The sequence below is a fragment of the Heterodontus francisci genome, chromosome 1 (genome assembly GCF_036365525.1).
Source record: "Heterodontus francisci isolate sHetFra1 chromosome 1, sHetFra1.hap1, whole genome shotgun sequence".
Taxonomy (NCBI): domain Eukaryota; kingdom Metazoa; phylum Chordata; class Chondrichthyes; order Heterodontiformes; family Heterodontidae; genus Heterodontus; species Heterodontus francisci.
The window spans coordinates 99,682,595-99,696,051 of record NC_090371.1 but is presented as its reverse complement, the minus strand read 5'-3'; the positions used below and the strand labels follow the sequence as shown (position 1 = coordinate 99,696,051).

Genomic DNA, 13,457 nt, shown 5'->3' with positions numbered 1-13,457 from the left:
AGGTTGAGAGGAGATTTGATCGAGGTGTTCAAAATCATGAGGGATCTGGACAGAGTAGAAGGGAAAAACTGTTCCCATTGGTGGAGGGAGCGAGAACAAGAGAGCACAGATTTACGGTAATTGGCAAAAGAAGCAATGACGACATGAGGAAAGCTTTCTCACGCAGTGAGTGGTTAGGATCTGGAATGCACTGCCTGAGTGTGTGGTGGAACCAGGTTCAATCCACACATTCAAGAGGGAATTGAATTGTTATCTGAAAGAGAAGAATGTGTAGGGCTACAGGGAGAAGGTAGGGAGTGGCACTAAGTAAACTGCTCTTTCGGAGAGCTGGCATAGACATGATGGCCTCCTTCTGTGCTGTAACAATTCTGTGATTCTATGAGACTATCAACGATTGTGATAAAAACCCATTTGGGCTCACTAATGTCCTTTAGGGAAGGAAATCTGTCATCGTTATCTGGTCTAGCCTATATGTGACTCAGGACCCACAGCAATTTGGTTGCCTCTTAACTGCCCTCTGAAATGGCATGGCAAGCCACTCAGCTGTCAAGGGCAATTCGGGATGGGCAATAAATGCTGGCCTTGCCAGTGATGCCCACATCCCATGAAAGAATTTTTAAAAAAGCCATGTACTTATTCAGTTGTCTTCTGAAGTCAAAGAGATCATGTGTGGAACATATAAGTAAAGCTGAATACAAGGCTTTTCTGTTTAACTCCTGGGCTTGTTACAATTATCCATGCACTTGATGTATAAAGTCATACTCTGGTTTGTAGGAAGCAAGAGCTCACTTATGGGAGAGGTCTTTGATGCTGACAGAGGAAAGTCTGTGAGATAAAAATCCAAAGATGGATTAGGGTCTCTGTTTAGGTGACTTCATCAATTGATTTTCTTGCTTTCACCATCTCCTCTGATCTCCCACACCTTTTCAATTGCTAATGCTGCCTTCAAGAATCTTAGTTTGCTTTTTGTGAGTTACAAACGTATTAATTCCATAGTTCCTAAGCACAGCAACATGTTTTACAAAGACCCAAAAGAATGCAACATACCATTAGAACAGTTGTTAACGTATTGACCCACAGCTAATGGATTGACTGGGGTTTCTGTAAGCCAAGTGACATCACTTGTTTTATAAGGACCAAGCCTGTCCCGCCCACTGCATGATCTGAAAGTAGTCAGAGAAAATGAAAAAGAGTATACATGCAAATTTACTTATCATGATAAATGTTTAGATAGTAAACCTTTCCTCAACAAGCTACATTTTTTTAAAGTCCCCAATAATGTAAAGTTTGTAGGATTCCATTAAATAACACTTAAAAAGTGGTTCAGTACTGCAACATGTCAGAGCTTTGACACACTGTACCACAGAATGTTATGATTTGAGCATGAACCTGCAATTATCCACAGACAAAATTCTCAGTCCCAGCCTCGCCATCAAGGGGAGGAGCTGAGTGAAGTCAAGATGTTTAACCAAGGACGGGAAGGCAAAATTGGAAGACAAGTCACAGTGAGACAGTGTTATACACCTTCTACCAGATACTGAATTCCATTGATAAGAGGTCTGAGACCAATTCATCTGCTTCTAACTTGACCATGGGTGGTGCATTAAGACAACCAAGAAGTGAAGGAATAAGAGACTCCAATCATGAAAGATACAAAAAAGATTAACAAACTGTTAAAACACTCCAGAGGTGCTACATACATCACCACATTCAACCAATTTTAAGGTCATTAATCTGGGGAATAAATCTGCCACACTGAATTTCCATTTTCAACTGAATGTGTGTCCAACATTAGAGTGAGCTGGGACCGGGGTGTGTGGGTACAGGGTAAACAGCTTTTGAGGATGGGAAAAAGTGTTTCAATGTACTAAGACAAAGCTATGTTCCTGCACTGAAACTAAGCATTCTAGTTAGGTTTTTATTTCATAACTGCTGAAATATCAGGTTGAAATATTAAACCATATATTTTTAATGTTACCATTTTTGATTATTTTTTTTTTCCAAAATATACTTTATTCATAAAAATCTGTAAAAATTACATTGCCAAACAGTTTCCAAACAGCACCAAAAAATACAAACATTGCAAGGGAGATCAGTTTCCTTCAATACTGTCATGAGTTTCTTCCCAACCCTTCCGTTTCACAATTGTCATGTCAATTACAGTTTTACATTTACAGCAATTCAGAATATTAACGATACAGTTCGAGGGGTTTCCCATGGATCCAGCCCCTCAGTCCAGCTTGGTGGGGGAACCTTACACTGTGGTCTTTCCCCATTGAGCCTTTGCTGCGGCTGCCCCAAGCTTTAGTGCGTCCCTCAGCACGTAGTCCTGGACCTTGGAATGTGCCAGTCTGCAACATTCGGTGGTGGACAACTCTTTGCGCTGGAAGACCAGCAAGTTTCGGGCAGACCAAAGGGCGTCTTTCACCGAATTGATAGTCCTCCAGCAGCAGTTGATGTTTGTCTCGGTGTGCGTCCCTGGGAACAGCCCGTAGAGCACAGACTCCTGTGTTACAGAGCTGCTTGGGATGAACCTTGACAAAAACCACTGCATCTCTTTCCACACCTGCTTTGCAAAGGCACATTCCAGGAGGAGGTGAGCGACCGTCTCTTCCCCACCACAGCCAACGCGGGGGCACTGTGCGGAGGGGGCGAGACTTCGGGTGTGCATGAAGGATCTGACGGGGAGGGCCCTTCTCACCACCAGCCAAGCTACGTCTTGGTGCTTGTTTGAAAGTTCTGGTGATGAGGCATTCCGCCAAATGACTTTGACGGTCTGCTCGGGGAACCATCCGACAGGATCCACCGTTTCCTTTTCCCGTAGGGCCTTGAGGACATTCCGTGCAGACCACTGCCTGATGGACCGGTGGTCAAAGGTGCTTTGATTACTGATTGAATTAAACATCTTTATGAATTCTCTTTTCTTGGCTTGCTTCTCAAAGAAGAGAACAGAAATGCAAACCCCACAGGACCCTCTTACTAGAGGTATTTTATTCAAACTTATTTCAAATTATAGTAAAGAAATGCGTTACTAAAAACAAAAACAAAGTGCACTGATCCTACAATGCATGTTTCAGTTTTATGCAGCATACTTGTTACATACAGCATAATTTCTTTCACACTTCAGTAGAAAAAGCTAAAATAATTAGTCGATCTCCCGTGTGATTGTGTAAGAATAGTCAAGACAATTTGAATTTTTCAGGTCAAGCAGAGTTAAAGAATGGAAGATAATGGAACCAATTTTGAGGAATAAGGAGTGTGATGAGCAGTCAAATAGAGGGGGATGGGGAGGTAGGGAAGCGGAATGGGATAATGGGAGAAAAGGTGGAGGAAGGGGAGTGAAGAAGACAGGGCGAGAGGAGGGGAGGCAGGAAACATTTGCAGGGGAAGGAGAATAGAGTGGCAAAGGAGGAGACAGCAGAGGGGAGAGTTGGGAAATATGGTCAGGGTGACTAAGAGAGGATAGTCTGAGAGGGTTGAGGGGAGGAGTTGGAACAAAAAATGCATTCAATATTGGGAGCAGTCAAAATTGTGCTGGTCGGCATTCAAAGGGGGGAAACCCCTTGAACTGTATTAATATTCTCAATTGCTGTAAATGTAAAACTGTAATTGATATGACAATTGTGAAATGGAAGGGTTGGGAAGAAACTCATGACAGTATTGAAGGAAACTGATCTCCCTTGCAATGTTTGTATTTTCTGGTGCTGTTTGGAAACTGTTTGGCAATGTAATTTTTACAGATTTTTATGAATAAAGTATATTTTGGAAATAAAAAAAAAAATTCAAAGGGGGGAAAGGGGAATTGGGTTGAATTCTTGGTCAGTATGGACAGGGCTTATCAGTGACAATGAGGGATGCTCTATGTAGGTGTTGATGACCAATAACTTTGATCAGTGGAGTTGTTGGGCGGTGGAAAAGGTTTATAACTTTCTCAGTGGGGAGTGGTTGTGGTATTGGTAAGGGGTGAAAAATTGCTCAGTGAGGTGTCATAGAGTCAGAGTTATACAGCACAGAAACAGGCCCTTCAGCCCACCATGTCTGCACTGGCCATCAAGCCTATCTATTCCAGCACTTGGCCCATAGCCTTGTATGCTATGGCGTTTCAAGTGCTCATCTAAATACTTCTTAGATGTTGTGAGGGTTCCTGCCTCTACCACCCCTTCAGGCAGTATGTTCCAGATTCCAACCACCCTCTGGGTGAAGAATGTTTTTCTCAAATCCCCTCTAAACCTCTTGCCCCTTATCGTAGGACTGAGAGCCCTTGCAATGTTATTCGGGATGCTTACCTCTGCTGCAGTATATTCTCAAGTTATCTGGATTTATTATGAGGGTCATTCACACAATGTTTCCATTCTAAGAGTATATGACATGACTCACTGAGTAGCTAAATCCAATCAGGAAACATTTAATAGAATTAACGATCAATACTTAAGGGGTGAAGAACTCATTAATTGTTTGGAGCTTGCCCTTAATCCTTTAGTTACTAACATCATGAATCTGAATAAGTATACCCAATTTAAGGGAAAAATTCCAATGTACCAGTGCATTCATTCCTGTTACACTGAAGTTCTGATTTGAAGCATGGCATTTACTAGATTCATTGCTGGTGCTGGGACCCTTGCTGTTTGTAGTGTACATTAATGATTTAGACGTGAATATAGGAGGTATGATCAGTAAGTTCGCAGATGACACGAAAATTAGTGGTGTCGTAAATAGTGAGGAGGAAAGCCTACAGGACAATATAGATGGGCTGTTAAGATGGGCGGAGCAGTGGCAAATGTAATTTAATCCTGAGAAGTGTGAGGTGATGCATTTTGGGAGGACCAACAAGGCAAGGGAATATACAATGGATGGTAGGATCCTAGGAAGTACAGAGGGACCTTGGTGTACTTGTCCATAGATCAGGTAGATAAGGTGGTTAGGAAAGCATATGGGATACTTGCCTTTATTAGCCGAGGCATAGAATATAAGAGCAGGGAGGTTATGATGGAGCTGTATAAAATGCTAGTTAGGCCACAGCTGGAATACTGTATACAGATCTGGGCACCACACTATAGGAAGGATGTGATTGCACTGGAGAGGGTGCAGAGGAGATTCACCAGGATGTTGTCTGGGCTGGAGCATTTCAGCTATGAAGAGAGACTGAAAAGGCTAGGGTTGTTTTCCTTAGAAGCAGAGAAGGCTGAGGGGAGATATGATTGAGGTATACAAAATAATGAGGGGCATTGATAGGTTAGATAAGAAGAAACTTTTCCCCTTAGCAGAGGGATCAATAACCAGGGGGCATAGATTTAAGGTAAGGGGCAGGAGGTTTAGAGTGGATTTGAGGAAAAAAATTTTCACCCAGAGGGTGGTTGGAATCTGGAACGCACTGCCTGAAGAGGTGGTAGAGGCAGGAACCCTCACAACATTTAAGAAGTATTTAGATGAGCACTTGAAACACCGTAGCATACAAGGCTACAGGCCAAGTGCTGGAAAATGGGATTAGAATAGTTGGGTGCTTGATGGCCGGCACAGAAACGAAGGGCCTGTTTCTGTGCTGTATAACTCTATGACTCTAATTATATACTGATATGGAGTTCTGTAAAATCCTGGAATCTTTGAATAAGTAAATTGTACAAAGAACAACTACAGTCATCTCGTTGGTTGTTATAACAATGAAAATTTGCATTTATATAGCATCTTTAACAACTATAAAAAGATCCCACTTCACAGGAGTGTTATCAAACCAAATTTGGCACCGAGCCAGATATTAGGACAGGCGACCAAAAGCTTGGTCAAAGAGGTAGGTTTTAAAGAGCGTCTTCAAGGAGGAGAGAGAGGTAGAGAGGCACAGAGGTTTAGGGAGGGAAATCCAAAGCTTAGCACCTAGGCAGCTGAAGGCACGGCCACCAATGGTACAGCAATGAAAATATGGGATTTTCAAGAGACTGGAATTGGAGGAGCAGAGAGATCTCAGAGGGTTGTAGGGCTAGAGGAGGTTGTAGAGATAGGGAGAGGTGAGTCACTGAATTCAGTTATAAATTCCCACTACAGACTACTTTCACACAATTACAAGTGTACTCAGGATTTTAAAAATCTGTGCTCACACCTGGAAGTACAAGGTGAATAAAACTTACCTGTAAATAACTTTAGAAATTCCTTTATCGTTCCCATCAATCAACACACCATCTATACATCGAAAAATGAATGGATTGCACATGGACTGGAAAAGGATTGGTTCATTTTGCTGATAGACAGTACCTATTACTCACAAAAACAAAGCATCAGTTAAATACAGATAAGGATGTGCTTCTTAGATTTTATAAATGCACACACCTGCTGAGGGGAGGGAAAGGTCTGCAACAGTTTTTTCAAAGTGGATGAAGCTGTATTTATTATAAGGTGAAACTCTAGCTTTTCAAATTTAGCTAATGACTTAGTTTGGTTTCAGCAATCTGTACATCTACACATACAGTGAACAGTTACTTTGAGAGTGAGGAGGTACTGGAAAGGCTGGCTATGCTTAGGGTAAATAAGTCACCTGGTCCATATGATTGCAGCCCAGATACACATGGTCAAGATCGGACGGGTCTGCCCGTTCCAGGATTGACTTCCTGTTTGTGTCCCGTGCCGTCACGGTCGGATCCACCGACGTCAAGCCGGTGTTCTTCTCCGACCACTGCCTCTTACTGGCCGACTGTCACTTACAGGACGACCAGCGGGTTGGCAGAGGGACGTGGAAGCTCGATGCTACACTGCTGACCCCAGAGAACGTTGAGGAACTCAAAAGGGATTACAAAGGTTGGAGGACTGTGAAACCCCTCTTTGAGTCTCCAGTTCACTGGTGGGAAGCGATTAAGGAGAACATCAAGAGGTTCTTCATCCACAAAGGTGTTCAGAGGACGAGAGAGAGACAGAGGGAAATGTCCCGACTCCAGAAAAGTATGCAAAATCTGCTCCGGTTGCAGTCAATGGGGGTCGAGGTCAAGGAGGACCTCCAAGAGGTGAAGAGCCAGCAGGCCTCGCTCTTTGCCAATGAGGCCTCCAAGATCATCTTCCGGTCCAGAGTCCGCTCCATCGAGCAGGATGAAACGTGCTCGCGTTACTTCTTCCAAAAGGTACACAGAGAGAGCTCTGTTATCAGCAGCCTGAAGGAAGAAGATGGCTCGGTAACGTCTTCGCAGTCCGACATACTAAGGATCAGCAAATCATTTTATGCTGGGCTGTATGACGCGAAGCCCACAGACAGCAGAGCCTCCCAGTCCTTCCTGTCATCTATCACAGAGGTCTTAGATGACAGCAGGAGGGAGAGACTGGACAAGCCGCTAACTCTGGATGAGCTGACAAAGGCCGTTGAGTCCTTCGAGACGAGTAAAACTCCCGGAAGCGACGGCTTACCGGTCGAGTTGTACTCGGCCCTGTGGGACTGGGTCAGCCCGGACCTGCTGGAAGTATACGAGAGTATGCTCCTGGCCGGCAGCGTGTCAGAATCCATGAGGAAAGGCATCATCACCCTCATTTACAAGCGGAAGGGGGAGAGGGCAGAAATCAGAAATTGGCGGCCCATCTCACTGCTTAATGTTGACTACAAGATTATGTCCAAAGTCATAGCCAGTCGAGTCAAGTCTGCTCTGGAGTTGGTGATCCACCCCGATCAGACCTGTACTGTACCCGGCAGGAAGATCTCTGATAGTCTCGCGCTACTCAGGGATACGATCGCCTACGTACGGGACAGGAGGGTGGACACCTGCCTCATCAGCCTGGACCAGGAGAAGGCTTTTGACAGGATATCGCACACCTACATGATGGACGTGCTTTCCAAAATGGGGTTTGGGGAGGGAATCTGCAATTGGATCCAACTGCTCTACACAAACATCAGTAGCGCAGTCTCAATCAATGGGTGGGAATCGGAAAGTTTCCCGATCAAATCTGGAGTCAAACAGGGCTGTCCTCTCTCCCCGGTCTTGTTTGTTTGCTGTATTGAACCCTTTGCTGAGTCTATTAGGAAGGATGCGAGCATAAGAGGGGTGACAATCCCAGGCAGCGGAGGCACTCAGGTTAAAACCTCCCTGTACATGGATGACGTTGCCGCCTTCTGCTCGGATCCGCTGTCCGTGCGCAGACTGATGAGCATCTGCGACCAGTTCGAACTGGCCTCGGGAGCCAAAGTTAACCATGGCAAGAGCGAGGCCATGTTCTTTGGGAACTGGGCTGACCGATCCTTTGTTCCCTTCACCGTCAGGTCAGATTACCTGAAGGTGCTGGGGATATGGTTTGGAAAGGCCGGGGCGTGCACCAAAACCTGGGAGGAGCGAGTAGCCAAGGTACGACAAAAGTTGAGCATGTGGGGGCAGCGATCTCTCTCCATTGTGGGTAAGAACCTGGTCATCAGGTACGAGGCGCTCACGTTGTTGCTGTACGTGGCGCAGGTCTGGCCCATACCCCACTCCTGCGCTGTGGCAGTCACCCGAGCCATTTTCCACTTCATCTGGGGATCTAAAATGGACCGGATCCGGAGGGACACGATGTTGAAATCTCTGGACAAGGGCGGGAAAAATGTACCCAACGTGGCCCTCATCCTGATGACCACCTTCGTGTGCGGCTGCATCAAGCTGTGTGTAGATCTCCAGTACGCAAACTCCAAGTGTCACTACGTGCTGAGGTTCTATCTGTCCCCAGTGTTGCGAAGGATGGGCCTGGTCACATTGCCGCGGAACGCTCCATGCAGTTGGACTGTGCCGTACCACCTATCCTTCGTGGAGCAGTTTCTGCGGGAAAACACCTTTGACCACCGGTCCATCAGGCAGTGGTCTGCACAGAATGTCCTCAAGGCCCTACAGGAAAAGGAGACGGGGGATCCTGTCGGATGGTTCCCCGAGCAGACCGCCAAAGTCATTTGGCGGAATGCCTCATCACCAGAACTTTCAAACAAACACCAAGATGTAGCTTGGCTGGTGGTGAGAAGGGCCCTCCCCGTCAGATCCTTCATGCACGCCCGAAGTCTCGCCCCCTCTGCACAATGCCCCCGCGGTGGCTGTGGTGGGGAAGAGACGGTTGCCCAACTCCTCCTGGAATGTGTCTTCGCAAAGCAGGTGTGGAAAGAGATGCAGTGGTTTTTGTCAAGGTTCATCCCAAGCAGCTCTGTAACACAGGAGTCTGTGCTCTACGGGCTGTTCCCAGGGACGCACACCGAGACAAACATCAACTGCTGCTGGAGGACTATCAATTCGGTGAAAGACGCCCTTTGGTCTGCCCGAAACGTGCTGGTCTTCCAGCGTAAAGAGTTGCCCACCACCGAATGTTGCAGACTGGCACATCCCAAGGTCCAGGACTACGTGCTGAGGGACGCACTAAAGCTTGATGCAGCCGCAGCAAAGGCTCAATGGGGAAAGACCACAGTGTAAGGTCCCCCCACCAAGCTGAACTGAGGGGCTGGTTCCATGGGAAACCCCTCGAACTGTATTGGAGAAATTTTGTGTGCTGTAAATGTAAAAATGTATATGGCATGACAATGAAATGGAAGAGTTGTGAGACAACTCATGATTGTATAGAAGTAAACTGATCACCTTTGCACTGTTTGTATTTTTTGACTTGATGCTGTTTTAAACTGTTTGGGAATGTAATTTTTACAGATTTTTATGAATAAAGTATATTTTGGAAATAAAAAAAAAGTGGGGATGGAAATAGTGGAAGGGCTTGTCATAATCTTCCAGTCTTCCCTAGATCCCAGAGCGGGGCTGCCCTAGAGTTTTGGAAAGTGGCAAATTTGACACCATTATTCACTTTGACATCAGTGGTGGGTAAGGTTTTAGGAACAATAATCAGGAAAAAAAATCAACAGGCACTTGGCGAGGTTTGAGTTAATTAAAGACAGCCAGCATGGATTTGTAAAAGGCAGATCATGCTTGACTAATCCAATTGAATTTTTTGATAAAGTAACAGAGAAGGTTGATGAAGGGAATGCAGTGGATGTTGTCTATACAGATTTTAAGAAAGTTTTGATAAAGTACCATCTAACAGGCTGGTTAACAAAACTGAGGCTCATGGAATAGGAGGGTCAGTGTCCAATTGGATAAAAAAAAAAATGGCTCTAGGACAGAAAACAGCAAGTCATGGTAAATGGTTGTTTTTCAGTCTGGAGGATGGTAGACAGTGGTGTTCCCCAAGGGTCAGTGCCAGGAACACTGCTATTATTTTGCTATATAAATGACTTGAATCCCAGAACACAGAGTAGAGTCTCAAAATTTGCCGATCATGCCAAACTTGGAGGAGTGGCAGACAGTGAGGATGATACAAACCACCTGCAACAGGACATAGTTAGGCTAGCAGAATGGGCAGACAAGTGGCAGTTGGAATTTAATACAGGCAAGTAGGAAAGATATGAAGGTCCTGAGGAGATTTCCCAGCATGGTTCCAGGGATGGGGGATTTTAGTTACAAGGTTAGCTTAGGTTGTTCTCGCTGCAGCAAAGGAGATTGGGGGGAGATTTGATAGAGGTGTACAAGATTATGACAGAGTTAGATAAGTTAGACAAGGAAAAGCTGTTCCCATTAACTGATGCTATAAGGGCTAGGGGACACAGTTTGAGGGTTTTGGGCAAGAGATGCAGGGGGAATGTGAGGAAGAACTTTTTTACACAGCGAGTGGTAATGACCTGGAACTCGCTGCCCACGAGGGTGGTGGAAGCAGAGGCGATCAATGATTTCAAATGGAAACTGGATGGGCACTTGAGGGAAATAAACTTGCAGGGCCACAGGGATCGAGCGGGGGTGTGAGACTGACTGGATAGCTCCGCGGAGAGCCAACATGGGCCGAATGGCCGCCTTCTATGTCATAAATGACTCTACTTGTAATCAAAGTTAGATAGGGGAGGGTATTCATTCTGCTTTATTTTATCTACTTAATCACACTCATTTTGAAGCCAACAGTTGCTAATTTGGGGGGAGGGGGGAACAACTACTCCTCATGTTAATATACAATGTAGTCCCAATCTGACTCAAGTCCTTGCCTTGATTGGAACAAGCTCCTTTCTACCTCTAACCACCCTGGGAAAACTCGACATGGATGGGTGGTCAAGAATCCACTCTTTTGTGGAGAGATTTTTAAACCTTTATCCCATGTGGTTAGATTGGAAATTCAAATTGGCTTTGGGTACAAAATTCACATGCGGCAGTTTGAATTTTGCACTCCAACACGAGACCATGAGTGATGTGTGTAGAGAGACACCCTTGGGAAATATTAATTAAGCAAGAACAACTCGCATTTATATAGTGTCTTTAAGATAGCAAAATGTCTCAAAGTACTTCACCAGTGTTATTAAAAAATGACACTGAGTCACATGAGAAGATATATGGGCAGATGATCAAAAGCATGGTCAAAGAGGGAGGTTTTAGGAAGTGTGTTAAAGTAGGAAGGAGGGTAGAGAGAGTTGGAATTCCAGAGCTTAGGACCTAGGCAGTTGAAATTACCAATGATGGGGTGATGAAAATTGAGAATGTGCAAGAGGTCAGACTTAGAGGAGTACTCCAGGGCTAGTAGTGGTTACAGAGATAGGGACGGGTGAGGCCATAGAAGAATTTGAAAACAAGGATGAGAATTTTAAAACCAATGCTTTACTGTAGCGGGAGCCAATGTAGGTCAACAAGCATGGGGGTGATGGGTGAACTGGACTTTTTTATTTTTTATTTAGAGATACAGCACTGAAACAGGCCCTTCGGCCCACCGAGTCTGTGCCGACCAACAACCACCCATTTATACTAACCCTACAGTAATCCCATATTCCCTATCACCTCCCTACACTAGGGGCGATTTACAACAGTCAATTTACCTATCACCTGCAAGTCTTTTGGATGTGGGAGGAAACCGGAGCACCCGGTTTCCTCCCACACAGACCACGCAGCACCACGCAGACACAGGGAGAACTTGCAAACTCCGCACAGGCAGTACCCAGAATCGACTTGGTCTGAAGTAGGATACAGGCAGCAGTTTTGGATAAGCTCAAGCTTACAGATGGTGCAAGGTGGGAGGATGGCAGGAGAGCATTGGAATAATCAGGTTCAGAAGTAACAAAGGCATGGATGAAGGTTTCAGTAGCATATGCATTTTATAACAGCACTGAAACCCAAAATGTCCTGAAATCACTCGTGTGTCCATTATTTTTGTACACCATGGAGATCACAGGGCAATTTTTGTCAATATGTAAACCTTCAGATAAATGGCTTAAAACATATAAACAGATTTAGAAACCTGAGAGAAATAGCCGTTGAGAATTAGCAGATGCTGAAAGCAGAAATTTGCCATACTCGTGTCCCATCAGCATTTATCATAGTGAACACTGACAGCCAGGATGTTCCATTTAATTGGCATACAATGACATCCATGAGCTAATGAGTTATAATCCAGAGTGGATTAATAATGAATAATACTATTTGCATGTGTATTTTTATACATGTATTCACTGTGTTCCCTATGACACTTGCTGCTGGAAAAAGTAAAAGAAAGATGAACAAAAATTGCCCTGCGAACTCCATGGTATAATTAAAATATAACATACACATGTACACCCACATAAAATACTGAGTGGGTTGTAACAGTCAGTCTCAAAATACAGTGAAAACTCCTGTCAGGCTTTGTCAATAGGAACCCCATTTTTAAAGTGTCAATGTTTATTTACAGTATCTCATACCTGTAGATAATACTGTGGTTGCCACTCATAATATTAAAAACCTGTCAAGTAACCATAGGTCCAAACATTTGTATATTTAGTATTAAAGTCAGCCTGTGTCTAAGCTCCACTGAAATTCCACTGGGTGGCAATGCAGAATAACTTTGTGGAGACATTTGAAGCCTCCTGCCTTCGAGAAATTAAGAGTCCGTCACTGACTGTAAACCTTCTCTTAGGCTCCTGGTCAGATACTGAACTCGGAGTTCCATTCCTATGCCTAAATATCAGACCACCCCCATAGCATCTGATCAGTCATTCCACCCCGTGTATCTGAAGCTGTAATGTGCACAGGAGGTCAGTCTGCCTATGATTCCACAAGAATTGAGACTCAGAATTTTCAGCTCATCCCCACACCCCACCCCCCTGCATCCCCATTGTGAGCATTCACCAGTGCTGCCAATGTCCCCAAAGTAGTGCAGAATATTACAGCTTCCTCACATTTCAGCAACTCCACAAACATCCTTGTACTTTTCCCCTTGACTTTGTTCGGGCACCGCCCCCAAACATGTTTTTTCAGCCATCCATCTGCCATTGGCCTGCTCTCATCTTCGACAACCCCTCGGATGGCAATCCTCCCCTAACAAAGGAATGGCTGTCCTGGCAACCACCCACCGTCCTGCCAAAACAGCCAGACTTTCTGGTGATTGACAACCACCCTCCCACCACCACCAGTTGCAGATTTTCTAGGGTTGGTAACCCTCCTCACTGCCCTCCCAACTGATCATCTTTAAATTCTTGTTATAACCTCACC

At 44.9% G+C, this 13,457-nt stretch overlaps 1 protein-coding gene across 2 annotated transcripts in view; it reads right to left on the bottom strand.

Annotated features, from left to right (window-relative positions):
• The window catches only part of setd9 (SET domain containing 9), a 38,673-nt gene that overhangs the window by 17,181 nt on the left and 8,035 nt on the right, over positions 1–13,457 (bottom strand). For both annotated transcript variants that reach the window (XM_068033511.1, XM_068033520.1), the window contains exons 3-4: positions 6,120–6,243; positions 1,048–1,163 (exon numbers count right to left, since the gene is read on the bottom strand). In XM_068033511.1, the coding sequence (XP_067889612.1) occupies positions 1,048–1,163; positions 6,120–6,243 (240 nt within the window). The remainder of the gene's footprint in view (positions 1–1,047; positions 1,164–6,119; positions 6,244–13,457) is intronic.